Source organism: Nanorana parkeri, unplaced genomic scaffold (assembly GCF_000935625.1).
Source record: "Nanorana parkeri isolate BGI_ZX_2015 unplaced genomic scaffold, ASM93562v1 scaffold1528, whole genome shotgun sequence".
Classification (NCBI taxonomy): Eukaryota; Metazoa; Chordata; class Amphibia; order Anura; family Dicroglossidae; genus Nanorana; species Nanorana parkeri.
Window position 1 is genome coordinate 229,556 of NW_017307796.1, and position 14,428 is coordinate 243,983.

The following is a 14,428-nucleotide window of genomic DNA, read 5'->3' on the forward strand; positions in this document are numbered from 1 at the left end:
ATATATATATATATATATATAGTATTTGTTCATGATCTTTCCATTCTGCTGTCTGTTGTGTAAGACACCAATGAAATCCTGCAGTTCCAGTACAATCATTAAAAAAGTGATGGGTGCTGTTAGATATGGTCTTTTGACTGAAATTTCTACTGTGTTAAGGCTGTGTGTTGACAAATTTGTAAGTTGAAAATGCCCAACTCCTTTAATTCTGGATACAGTGGGGGAAAACGAGGGTAGTGGTGGTTGCAAAAATTTGAAAGAGAAGCATTGTCAGAAGTTCTAAATTCACCTTTTCCAAACCTTTTTGTCCTAGAAGAACCCTTGAAATAATGTTAAGGTCTCAGAGAACCCCTGCTAAACCAATGAATTGGAGGTCAGTGGGAAAATGCCCCTTACATAGGTGGGGCCAGTGGAATTAATTCCTCACTGACATTGGTGGTAAGAATGCCATTCGTACAGACAGCTATAAAGATCACTAGTGTCATGCAGCAGGCTCTGCCAAGTGGTGTTGGCCCTGGTACTATGCAGACACCATCAAATGAGAGGTCAATCAGCCATGGCTCAAGGAACTCCTAGCAACCACGGGAGGAACCCTAGGGTTCCATGAAACCCTGGTTGAGAATCGCTGTTCTTCCCCACTCTGCCAAACATGTGTTTTGTATCCCTATTGGGAGATTTCTCCTCACTTCCTGTCCTGAGAACAGGGACGCACATTTAAATAATGACCTGACAGAATCCCAAACCCCTCTGAAAAATGAAATAAAAAGTTTTGACTGGAGATGGGCTTTAAAGATTAACAGTTTGCAAGTCCAACCAAGCCCTACCCTTTTGCTACTAAAATAAAAGACACCTTGAACTGCTTAATTAAACTAAACATGTCTCATTTGTTTTTGAAAGATTTGTTTCTTCGGACAAATTTTTGCAAATGCGTACACATTTTCCGTTTGGCAGAAATAATGAATGCAAACGAATACGAATTTCCAATAACAAAGATTTCTGATGCATCCAAATTTCTTTCCTGAATTAAGTTTTATTGTGTTAAGCATCAGCTTAAAAAAAGTCAGAATATTCGTTAGCGGTAGTACCGTATGTATGAACTTTTGTTACGGACGAATATTCGTGGTAGCAAAGTGACATCATTGACACGCCATTCGGGTCTGTGAGCCGAGGTGTCATATGAATAGCATTGTGATAAAATTGATCACATTGATTTACCAAACATATGTCCTAATGTGTATCAAAAATTATTCAATTTCCAAATAATAACAAGTTAATGACCAGTTTTATACTGTATACTATAACTTGTTTAATTGCAGTTTAGATTGTAGACACTGTTTTACAGCGCAACACTTTATTTATTTATATTTAACATGTTCAAGCTTACCCTGAGATTTTGAGATTGGTTTACATGGATCTGTGTGACAGATAGATAGATAGATAGAACATGTAAACCCTATGAAAGTAATCTGCACTCTGGCACAGTGTGACTGTAAAGCTTTCCTGGTCAGATGGTAAGGAAGTTACATAACTTCCATGGTACAGATCTTGGCGGGAGGTGTGTAGAAAATCAACATTATATCTAGTTTTTAAATATCTGTAATCATGTTGCAAGAATCAACGTTATTTCCAAATATCTGTAGTCCTTGCAAATCATATTAAATTATATGATGTTTTTGCTATCTTTAAATTTCTATATATGTTTCAATTGCAGAATTGTCTGGCCTTGATGATTTTCACAGTGTGTACAGCAGTGTTGAGAGACAAGTGAATGAGACTCTTAGACGACGCAGGCACACAACTGACAATGATTACAACATAGAAGTGCTGCTTGGAGTAGATGACTCTGTTGTCAGGTTCCATGGCAAAGAACATGTTCAGAATTACCTCCTTACCCTGATGAACATTGTGAGTATCACTCATTGCTATAATCAGTACTGAATAATGCAGGACAACACTATAACCAATTTGTACTCTCGTTGCTTAATCTGAGTAGTGATGAGCCGAACACCCCCCTGTTCGGTTTGAATTCGAACTTTATAACATGGGAAAAGTTCGAATTCAAACTCTAACTCAATGCAAGTCTATGGGGGTAGAACTTTAAAAATCAAATGTCCCCATTTTGAAGCCTTATATGCAATTTATTGGCCATAAAAAAAGTGTACGGGGATGCGGGTACAGCCCTGGGGGACATGAATCAATCAATAAAAAAAAATGTAAATAACGTTTTTAAAGGAGTGATTTTAACATCACTTAAATTGAAACAATAAAAAAAATTCCTTTAAATATTGTGCCTGGGGTGTCCCCTTAAACTGTCTGTAAAGTGGCGTATCTGTACAATGTATAAAACCTGCTGCAGCAAAAATAACATTTGTAAAGAAAAAAATTACATTTAAAAAGAAAAAACCCTTTAGGTCTGGTAGGAATGTTAGGAGGGACCCCATTTAAAAAAAATTAAGTGTGTGGGGTTCCCCTTCAAAGTCATACCAGGCACTTAAGGTCTGGTAGGAATTTTAAGGAGGAACCCCTCCCCAAAAAATGTGGGGTCCCCCTAAAATTCCCAAACAGACCCTTGATCTGAGCACAGGCCTGGCAGGGTAGGAAAGGGGAGGGGGCGAGCCAGCGGCCCTCCCTCCTTGCTATACCGGGCCACATGCCCTCGGCACTGGGAGGGTGCTTTTCCAGGGTCATCCCTGGAAAAGCACCTTGTCCCCGTGCCGATGGGGACAAGGACCTCCTCCCCACAAGCCTGGGGCGTTAGTTGTGGGGGTGCTGGCAGGGGGCTTATTCACAGCAGGGTAACCCAGATGTGCCCCCCTTTGTGAATGAGTGAGGGGTGTTTTTTTTTATAAACACCCAAAAAATGGATCCACCGACGTAACCCAGTGTCATTCACAATGTCCAGCGTTGTCCATGATGGCGACGACTCAACAAAATAAAAATAAAACAATAAATAATAAAAAAAACACAAAACAATCCAAACGTGCGTCGGGTGCACCTACATGCGTAAATGAAGCGTGGTCTCTGCGCAATTTTTGAAAGAGCATTTTTGGGCATTTTTAATCGTGTTTCAGCGCTGAAACACAGTTTAAAAATGCTCAAAAACATGCCGATCGGCACATTTCTATTGAAATCTATATGGAAAACACGCTGATCAGCACAAAAAAAGTAGCTCAGGGAGCATTTTGTGCAGCAGGTGGTTCGGGTTGCATGGAGCCGTGCGATTGCATAAACGGTCCCATAGGAATATATAGGATTGTTCATGTTGGCAGTTCAGAGCCGACAAATCTGCGCAACCGAACCGCCCTGGTGTGAACGGGGCCTCACACAAGGGTGACGAAACAGCTGGGGTGGGGGTGTTTTTGTCATGGATGGGGGGGCCTAGGTACGCCCCTGGGCACATGTGACTAGGACATGTGACCAGGCACATGTCCTGCCTTTCCCTGAGATCTCATGAGATTACAGATGAGATTTCGCAGGAAATTCTCTGCTAAGGACAAGGCAATCCCAGTGTGCATTGTGTTGGCAAATTGAAGTAATCATCATACATAGAGTGATGCATTGGTAGAATTCGATTTTTGAGTGCAAGGGTCCGCTTTAAAATTTGGACGAAGGGGGAAGTTATTCCTGAAATTTTCTAACGTCTAATGATTAAACAATTAAATTATTGTATAATAAATCATATGAAAATAACAGGACTGTTACATTTTCCTTATACTCCATGTATAAGAAAACTATTTCAGACAAAAACATAGATTCCCTTTTGATGTGGTCAAACTGTTTTAAGTCATAGTTGTTAATAATGGCTTGCTCCATCACATTCCCAAATATTGTTTTTCTTCCATTAAACCGCAGCTTATATCCTCTTTGGGAAACCTCTTTGGGTATATCCCATTTCCTTTGTTCCAGCTTGGGTTTCTATTTTTCCAGTTATTTTCTCTGGCAGTCTGATTTTTTTGCCAGTGGAAATGTTTCTATTAAAACGTTGTAAATCTTACAACTGCTTTTACATATTCAGAAATGGAAAAGCTGCATAGACTAATGATGAGCTGCCAGCCTGCCAAAAGGATGCCCTAGCTTTCCATTTCAAAAGAAAAGTGAACTTCCATCATGGGGCTGGATACTTTATATTGCTATCTGTGCTTCTTTTGGGAGGATTCAGCTCATTTCCTGCAGTGGCTGGTGTGCCACATTAAAGTGACTTGTAAAATATTATAGATCAACTGATCTCTTTTACTGCAGCCTGCTGCTGTCTAGCAAAATGTAATGTTTGTGTCATTGGGGTTGATTTATTAACCACTTGCCGTCCACCCGTTGTAAAAAAACGGACGGACGGCATTGCAGCATTGGCGGGTTGCCGTCTCCAGACGGCATTTTTTTTCTGCTCGCGCGTGCCCCCTAGCGGGCACGCACGGGCAGAGAAGACCCGACCAATGCAAACACCCGCTACCGGGTGTTTCACATATAGACGATCGGCGGCTCCATAGCCTGCCGATCGTCTATGTGCAAGTAAACAGACTGACCACTTTGCAATTACATTTACACTGTGAAAGGAGATTTCCCTTAGCTTAGTGGATATGGTGAAAAATACCCAATCGCATGCAAAGAATACCCAAATGTGCAAGAAAAATATTAAAATGGTGTATTTTTGCTTGCACATGGTTGGTTGATGGAAGTCAGGAGAGCTTCAACTCATTCACTAATTTGAAGGAAAATGACCTTGCAAAGTGAACAGTCTGTTTGCCTTTAGTAAATCAACCCCAGTGCCTCCTGATAACCTGATAACTCCCCAGCGTGGTATACTCATTAATCCTCCCTTGCTCTTCTCACCTCTTTCATTGATCTAAAGGCATGGGGCTTCTGGGTTTGAAGGAGCATATGACCTCCCCAAGGTCACAGTGTTAAGTCCTAATTGGCCAGTCTTGAGGCCTGAATAATGTCCTATGGGGGCAGGTAGTGACATCAACCACCCAGGAAACTCTGACACCATCCAACACCAACGCTTACTAGACATGTGCGATGCGTTTTCAGAAAAAGTTTTTTGGACGAATTTTCGTTATTCAGAGATTCGGATGAATCCGAATTTCCAAATAACAGAAATAACGAATCCGAATTTCCGAAAACGATATTTCGAACGAAATGTGTTAGCGGTATTTGCGTTTTTGGACAAATTTTCGTTGCAGCAACGTGACATTGCAAAAAATTTTTTTTAATGTCACTGTGCTGCAACCAAATGAACTAAACGAAAACAAAAATTCCTATAGACTACTGCTAACGAATTTCATCCGAATCCCGAAACAAATTGACTTTTCGACCCGAATCCCGAAAAACGAAAAATAACGGAAAATTCGAATCAAAACGGTGCACATGTCTAACGCTTAATTGATGTACTCCTGCAGAGAGGAGGTAACAAGGGAGCGTGGATCAGTGAGTAGTCCTTACTGGGGGTCAGGCTATTAGATGGAACTTTGTCCTAAATAGGCAGGTGATAGTGTACGTAAGTAAGCAGCAATAGGAGGAAATCGTTTGAGGAAATTCATACCAGAGCATCTAAATTCAAGTGCTACAAAGGTAATGCTCCCTTTTGTCTTCAATTTTCTATAACAGCAGAGTCTTCTCATGCAACCTTCCCGTCATGGGCCTGATTTACTAAAGTCTGAAGTGAGATTGCATGCATTAAAGTTGTTTGGATCAAATTTGCATTCTGGACAAGTGTTTTATTTTATTGTAAATTCTCATTCGTATTATTGTTTTTTTGTGTTCTCTTTACCTCACTTCACTCCTTAGTAAATCAAGGTCTATGGGGTCTATTCACGAAGCAGCTGAAGGATCTAGCCGTAGCTTCGGCCGATCCTTTGGCTAGCTTCGGCCCCAGGACCCCTTCGGTTCAGTAAAACCGAAGGGCTTCTGTACGGGCTATTCACAATAGCCCGTACAGCTCCCGAACTTAGCCGAGTGGCTCAGTTGAGCCAAAGGCATATGCCTCTGCTCGGCTGAGCCGTGCGGAAAGCCGAAGCTGACAGCCTGCTTCTGACAGCTGGGCAGAGCCAGCCGTGATCTTACGGCTGGCTCCTGTCACTTGCAGAGAGATCAGCGTCCCTGGTTACCAGCTAACCAGGGACACTGATCTCCAGACAGGAAACTCTCCCGGGCGCTCCGGGAGTCTCCCGCTCCCGGCAGCCAAGGAGAGATACACTGCTTTTTCTTTTTTTTTAAATTTATTCTGACACGGAGCTGTTCTCCATCAGGTCCATCAGCAGAGGACGGGTGCAATATTAGTTTACTATTGGCTATTGCAAATTGAAATAGCCAATAGGAATCTAGCAATGCAATCCTATGGGCAAACATTTTTTTTTTCTATTCTGACACGGCTCCGTGTCAGAATAAAGAAAAAAAAAAGAAGAAAAAGCAGTGTTTCTATCCTGGGTGGCCGGGAGCGGGAGACTCACAGAGCACCCGGGAGAGTTTTTTTTTCTTCTTTTTTTTGACGGCAGCAAAACCGCCGGCCAATAGAAAACAGTTGGGCGGGGCTAGCTGTCATTGCTAGCTCTGCACAATCGTTTTCTATTTATTTTTATTTTTTAAAATCTATTTTTCTGTTCTGCTCGGTCCCTCTGAGGGACCGAGCAGAACAGCCGAGCCACTCACTGCTGTCCGGCATCTATAAGCATAGACCGAACAGCAGCGAGTAGCCTGCCGGAGGTTCTGCTTAGCCGATACAGATGTTGGATTGGCTGAGTCGAACTCCTTCTGCACTACGGGTCGGCTGAACATGCTGAGCATGTTCGGCCGACCCGAAGCCACGTGAAGCCACCCGATGTACGGCTGAAGTGAATAGCCGAACAGCGTTCGGCTCACTTCACTTCAGGTTGGTCCTTTACTCGGCTGCCTATGGCAGCTTAGTAAATAGACCCCTATGTGTTTTAATTTCAGGATCAGATCTTCCCGTGATTTGTCTGGTTTTATTTATTTTCCTCTTTTCCTGTGTCTGCAACAGTGCTTTTCAACCAGTGTTCAGTGGAAACCTAAGGTTCCTCCTGAGTTTGTTAGGGGTTTCATAAACAGTGAGAAATGGTAAAGAGATCTCCTAACTACACTGAACACCAATGCAAGGGGGCAATTTTCTGCTAACCACCAGTTAAAAGGGGTAATTTCTACACTGACCACTAATGTTAGAGAACACCACAATCTTACTGTCTGCCTTTCTTTTCTGTTGTTATTATTCATTTCATTTTCCTGGGTGTCAGATACACTAACACTGTCACATTACTTTTTCTTATGTTTTCTTATTATTTTTATTGATCACACTAATGTACCATGAGCTTTTAGGTATCATCATTTTTAGCAGGAGTTTACCATGACCTGAAACTTATTTTAAAGGTTCCTCAGGGGTAAAAAGGTTGAAAAAGGTTGGTCCAAAATCTAGTAAAAGATTTTGACTTACCTAATATTTTCTGCAGCGGGTATATTGTTAACATATTCCTTTGGAATTTCACAATAAGTAAATAGGTTGACCTCATCATTTTGTAATTATCTCCTCTGTAGGTTAATGAAATTTATCATGATGATTCCATTGGGGCTCATATTAATGTAGTCTTGGTTCGGATGATTATGTTGGGTTATGCAAAGGTAAGAAATATAATTAAAACTATGTTCTTTTGATTTGCGAGCTAAAGCTGTTCATGGTTATACTTGTCTTGTATGATTTTGCATGCTTATATGTATAGGACATACAATGACCATAGTAACCAATCACAATCCATATAAAAACACAAATCGTACAAACAGCGCTCTTGTAGTGGTATTGAGGGGGTAAAACATGTGACCCTAAATAGTATGCAGCCCTGAAACCCAGGAGGAGTGCCTGTGGATATGCAAAACAGAAAAACCAAAAAGGGCGCAACACTAGGTAGGCTGACTGGCCGGGTCGAACGACCAAGGGAAGGTGACAGGGAAAATTGTGTGACAATGGATGCAAAGGGCGAAAAACTAATTAATAGCTGAGGAAACAAAAACATTTTTTTACTTACATTTTAAATCATGGGACCAGAGGATGGACGGCTGGTGTGAAGGATTGGGTCATTCGTGGTGTCTATCTGAAGCTGGTGTGCCGGAAGATGTGCATCCACACGGGGAGAGGAGACTGTGGACGAGGGGGGAGAGGAACCAGAAGAATGGGGACTCAGTCCGTGGCCCGCTAAGTGGGTCCAGGGGCTAAGTAGTGTGGGGGAGAATCAGCGGTGTCAGAAGCAGGCTGAATGGCTGTGGCCGCGGCTGTGGATCGTGATGCTCGGTCTGATCCCATGATTTAAAATGTAAGTAAAACTTTTTTTTGTTTCCTCAGCTATTAATTAGTTTTTCGCCCTTTGCATCCATTGTCACACGATTTTCCCTGTCACCTTCCCATGGTCGTTCGACCCGGCCAGTCAGCCTACCTAGTGTTGCGCCCTTTTTGGTTTTTCTGTTTCACAATCCAGCTGTCACTTTTAGTGCAGGTAGTCAAGTGAAAGCAAACTCTCATTGTATGCTGTGAATAGCACTTTTTCTATCTGACCATACATACTTAAAATTTTTATATTTTGGTTGGTCCAATAAAAGCATGAACAATGGGATATTTTAAAAACCAGTCCTGAATGGGCCATTCAGGCTGCCCTTGCATGGATCTTTATGACAATGTTGGTAAAATAGCTCTCCAAAATCTAAGTATGTGTGCAAACATTAGATGGTGTTCAAATATGCAGGCACAATTTGACCAATGAAAGATCTTTTTATGTGAAACCTTTTTTTTCATTAGCATGCATGTTCAGATCACCAAATGTGCATGTTTAGATATCTAGATATAAAGGAAGCATAGCAGCATGAATATTCCCACTGTGCAACTTGTCTGTAGGAGGCAAGGTAAACAATATACATTGGCTACATTGGCTAGAAAATCCCAACCAGGCATATTGGTTCTTTCCCTGAGAAAGTTCATCCAGGGGCTTTTGGTAAAGTTAGAACTTGTCTGATCTGACCTTGAAGCAATCGTTGCCCTAAAATTGCAAGATCCAATTATTTAATGTGCCCCCCCCATTGAAAAATGACGAAAAACACCTGTGGGAGAAAAAGTTAGTTAACATGCTTACCTTATCCTCCTCGGTGTGCTAGGGGAGGGTGTTGTCACTATGCTTACGACAAGATCCTAGGGAATGCACTGTGCTCATCACACGAGATTTGGGCTGCTCTGCATTCCGGGCTCTTGTAGGAAGCAAGGTAATGTCACCCCCTGCCGAATGGAATATAAATTGCATTTTTATGTCCCATAGCTTGGTTTATATTGTTCTCCACCTTTACATGCAGACCAAACTGTCCAGCAAAAGTGATGATACGTTGGGACAAAATTTACAACTGCCAGCGGTGTTTAAGCAATTGTAGCATAATTTATGTTAAAATGTACATTTAAACTGCATGTCTAATAGCTGACCACTTTAAGCACCCCTGGAAATGTTATGTGGTTTGTCCCACCCATGGTAGTGTCACTTTTGCTGGACAGCTTGGTCTGCATGTAAATGCAGAGAAAAATATCAATAAAGGAATTTAATTTAAATGTATAATACTATTATTATGATTACTACCATATTGATTTTTAAATCAAGATGTAACATTCACATCTTAGTGTACCATCTCGCTTCTTTTTCTGGTATTTTTTTGTAGTCTATCAGTTTGATTGAAAGAGGAAATCCATCAAGAAGTCTTGACAGTGTGTGCCGATGGGCATTCCAGCAGCAAAAATCTGATCCAAATCATTCTGAACACCATGATCACGCCATTTTTTTGACAAGACAAGATTTTGGCCCTGCTGGAATGCAAGGTAATGGGACAAAGCGACAATAGCCAATATATGTAGATTGTGGGGGAGGAGGTTGTTTCTTTAGTCCATATGCAACAAAGGAGGCCATTCATGTTTTCAGCTTAAGAAAGGAGGAGGATCTGAGCCACCTCCAATTCTATACTTTGTTGAGGGTAACCTCAGGGCATTAAACCAGTTGTTTGTATGGAAAAGTAGTCACTGCATGGAAACCTTTGCTATGGCGGGCTGGATGGATTTGGAAATGCTGTATTCATATTTCATATCATTGTATTATATATGATATTCAAAGGAATGAAGACACTTTTTACTATCTTGTGTTTGTTGTACAAGGCTATGCTCCAGTGACTGGAATGTGTCATCCTGTAAGAAGCTGCACACTAAACCATGAAGATGGTTTTTCTTCTGCCTTTGTGGTTGCCCATGAAACTGGCCATGTGTAAGTAAAACTGTAATTGAAAATGTGGCTAATACTGATATGCAAGCCTCTTCTGTTCATTTGATTATAGTAGGAGGAGTACCCTAGTTTGGATTAATAATTTATTGATTCTCCTAAGCCTTTAGTAAATATATTAGATATCAAAGTTACAGTCCTCACTTGCATGCCCTCTAAAGCTCTAATGCTAAGAATCGTATGCATTCAACATAATAATCACAGAAACCTTCACTCACAAATGACAAGGAAAGAAGGTAGTGCAGTTCTGCATACGTTTTAACCATCGAAAAACCAAACCCTTTGCTAGTCACTGATAGACCGTCACTGATAACCTAAACGCCTGTCCTTGCTTTAAAGGAGAACTATGGGGTCAGTGTTTTTCCCCATAGTTCTCCTTAGGGTAACGGGAGGACACAAACTAGCGTCCTCCCGTTACCCTAAGCTCAGTGTACCGCGAGCTACAGCTCGCGGTATATTGAGACGCCGCAGCCGGAGCGGATCCCGACCTGGACGTCGGGATCCGCCCAGCTGCGTGAGTGACAGCTGGCTCTGCCTATCTAGAGGCAGAGCCAGCTGTACCTGCCCCCTCCCCCATCCATTCTGCCAGTCAGCGCTGGCAGATCGGAGCGGGGAGATGGGTACATGGCATTTTAAAGGGGCTTGCAAGCTTCTATGACTGGGCTCCCTTTCTCAAAAGCTAAAGGGGTCATTATACATTCTCTTGAGAACTGTTAGCAGCCATATGTCTTATGTCAGCAGCATACGGTAGCTTTGTAGTAACCTACTATTACTATACAAATCAATTTTCACTAGTTTTACTACAGTAAACTGATTGATCAGTCATTTTCATGGGTTTATAGATTGACATTGGAGTTAGCATTAATATTAAAGGGGAACTTAATTGGGAACAACAAAACTTCCAGGTAGGTTTTTTAAGGTTGAAGAGATTTTGTATGCCTCTTGTGCCACAAAAAAAACAGAGTGGCAATGGGAAGTATAGGGCAGTCAGAGCTAGTCGAGGGCAAATCCAGAGGTTAACTCTGCCGTAATGTGCAAGTATGCTGTAAATACTTGCACATTATGTCAAGAGCTGCAACAGTCTTCCCCACTACAATTTTACGAGACCTTATTGTGATATAGTAATATTTTTCTACACCTACTTTACTGATGGATTTCAACAAAATACCAATAAGCTTCTTCGAGCAATGTATGTTTATACATCCAGTCTAGGAATGGAGCATGATGGCCAAGGAAATCGGTGTGGAGATGAAACAAGCATGGGCAGTGTTATGGCTCCTCTGGTGCAAGCAGCATTCCATCGTTACCACTGGTCAAGATGCAGTGGTCAAGAGCTGAAGAGACATATACAGTAAGCTGATGTTTACCTTTTATACCAATTTAGAGTTATTGCAAGGGCTTTGTTTATGCACCTGTTTTGTCTGCTTAGCTCACAATGCTTAGCATACTTAAATTTTACTGTTCATGACCCCTTTAAAACACTCCTCATTCTTTCTCATCCCCTCTTCAGAACAATCATTTTTTCTCATCCTCCAACCCTTTACAACATTCCTCATATTTCCACAGCCCTTTCTTCATGTACATATTGCCCAGTATTACAAGAATTTAAGCCTTTAGTTTCCAGATCTCACCTTTTTTGATGTTTGCTGGATACTTTTTGTACTGCAGAACCACCATAAAAAAATCAATTTACTTTTGGGGTGTCTGTAATTTTGAAAGCAGATTTCAGTTTGCAAAGCACTGCAAACATTAGGGGGGGAGGGGTGGCCCCTTGCCCCCTGTTTCTGTATGCAGATGGATTATGGGATTAAGAGGTCCCTGAGTTACCAATAGGAAGGTTTCTAGAAAAATAAATTTCCATTGTTAAAATGTATCTTTAGGTAAACAACCTAACACCCATTTTCAATACACACATGTCTACTGGTTAAACTGCCAAACAATTTGTAGTATTATTTAGTCAGTCTTGTGATCCAAACAGGTCTGCCACACTGTATGTGTAGGAAGATCACTGTACTGCTTCCTAATTCAGGTATACCACTTCCTGGGATTCACTGTCTAGTGAGCAGGATCATGGCACAGAGGGAATAGGGGTGTTATATTTTGGGTTTTAAATTGTGGCAGCAGTGCCTAAATCACAAAACTGTGTGGCTGAACATAGTTATATATTTTACATACAATCATGCCTAATATGAGTCTGATTAATTTGTGGGCATGACATAGTTTCAGCAGGTAATAAATAAAAAAATCACTGTCACACATATTTTTATGTTTTTCAGTTTATACGATTGTCTTCTCGATGACCCGTTTGAGCACGACTGGCCAAAACTTCCAGACCTGCCCGGAATTAACTATTCCATGGATGAACAGTGCCGCTTTGACTTTGGTGTGGGCTACAAAATGTGCACAGCTGTACGCTATACATATGTTACATGCGTAGTTTATAATTGTATTTCTTTAATGTTTGCTCGTTTTTAGTTTCTTAAAAGCTGTCTAAATTGTTTAGAGTTAAAGGAGAACTATGGGGTACACCTTTTTTTGCATTTTTAGTTTCCTTATGATATAGGAATACATTTTGCAATGTGCTCTGTAATCAAAAATGCACCATAAGCTTACATTTCAGTGTAATATGCTGTGAAGCCCACAGTATATTACACTGAATTGTAAGCTACGCTTACAATCCTGACAATATTGTTGGGATCCTCCTCCTTTTCCATTGAGTGTCAACAGATTGTAGGAGCTGCTGCACATTCATGAGAAGCTATGCAGATGCTCAGGGCACATCCTATCAGGGTTTATTCATGTCAGGTCACAGGTCTACGAACAATTGCACATCCATCCCGCAGTTTGTCTTTCATTCTCCCTCCTGTCTCTTCCACACTGTTATCTCTTGACAATACACATACCACATTGGCACTAAGACCATCAGTTCACTAAGCCCTACTCCCCTCTGCTGTCTTGGGACATAGACAGGGAGAAGAAGTGATGAAGACAACAGAGAGAAGGAGAGGGGGCGGGGCAAGGACAAAGCTGAACTGCCGTCTCTTAGTGCTAACGTTCTAAGTGTATTGTCTGGAGAGAGCTGAAAGACAAACTGATGGATGGATGTGCAAGTGTTATAGGATGTTACCTGAGCTGCTGTGCTCTACAGGTTCTCATGAACTCGCAGCAGTTCCTACAGGCTGCTGTCACTCAATGGAAGAGGAGGATCCAGAAAGTATTGTCGAGATTGTTTCTTAGCACAGAGCCCCGCCCACAGAATATTACACTGAATTGTAAGCTTATGGTGCATTGTTGATACAAAAATCTTTTGATTGGTACACTGCAGAATGTATTCCTGTATCATAGGGAAACTAAAAATGCAAAAAAAGTTAGTTCTCCTTTAATGATATACATATATATAATTTTTTTTTCAGTTCCGTACATTTGACCCCTGCAAACAATTGTGGTGCAGCCATCCTGATAACCCATATTTTTGTAAGACCAAGAAAGGTCCTCCTCTTGATGGGACAGAATGTGCTCCTGGAAAAGTAAGTTAACATTTGTTTATGTGAGAATGAAATGCAACCTTTGTAATGTCACTGTTTATATCGAAGTAATATGCACTGATTAAACAGTTGAGCACCAGCAGTTGTTGCATAAATTATTGTGTGTTATTTGCATAAATTATTATGCTATCTTTAGAAATTAGCGTCAGCTTTACTGACTTTACCAAGGAATCAATTGACATTACACAAGAAGGACAACAGAGATGAGAAATCATGGAAGGAACATTACAATGATGGAGCTAAACAGCAAGGTTACAAAAGGTAACCATCATTTCACTCAAATGATCATATTACCCTTTTTTCAAAACATTAATAGTTTTGCTGAAGCTTCTCCTTTAAGGAAACCTTTGAGTGATACAGTTCAAGGATGCAGTGTGAATAATGTAGCAAGGTGGTGCTGTGACAACAGGGAATAATGCTGTCCATTATCACAATACAAAAAGATGAAGAATCACCAGCATTCTATTAAAGACAGTCAGAGGCATAGCCAGCTGTATGACTTATGTGATGTTATGAAAAGAAAATCACACTAATTGTTTCATCTTTATTGGAGTGCTGGGTACTCTTCTTCTTTTCATACATCAA

The 14,428-nt window shown here is 41.1% G+C and overlaps 1 protein-coding gene across 1 annotated transcript in view; it reads left to right on the forward strand.

Annotated features, from left to right (window-relative positions):
• Positions 1 to 14,428, forward strand: part of ADAMTS3 (ADAM metallopeptidase with thrombospondin type 1 motif 3) — a 191,400-nt gene that overhangs the window by 102,892 nt on the left and 74,080 nt on the right. The window contains exons 6-12 of the mRNA XM_018570395.1: positions 1,712 to 1,905; positions 7,543 to 7,626; positions 9,691 to 9,847; positions 10,178 to 10,283; positions 11,506 to 11,649; positions 12,575 to 12,707; positions 13,712 to 13,825. Coding sequence (XP_018425897.1) covers positions 1,712 to 1,905; positions 7,543 to 7,626; positions 9,691 to 9,847; positions 10,178 to 10,283; positions 11,506 to 11,649; positions 12,575 to 12,707; positions 13,712 to 13,825 — 932 coding nt within the window. The remainder of the gene's footprint in view (positions 1 to 1,711; positions 1,906 to 7,542; positions 7,627 to 9,690; positions 9,848 to 10,177; positions 10,284 to 11,505; positions 11,650 to 12,574; positions 12,708 to 13,711; positions 13,826 to 14,428) is intronic.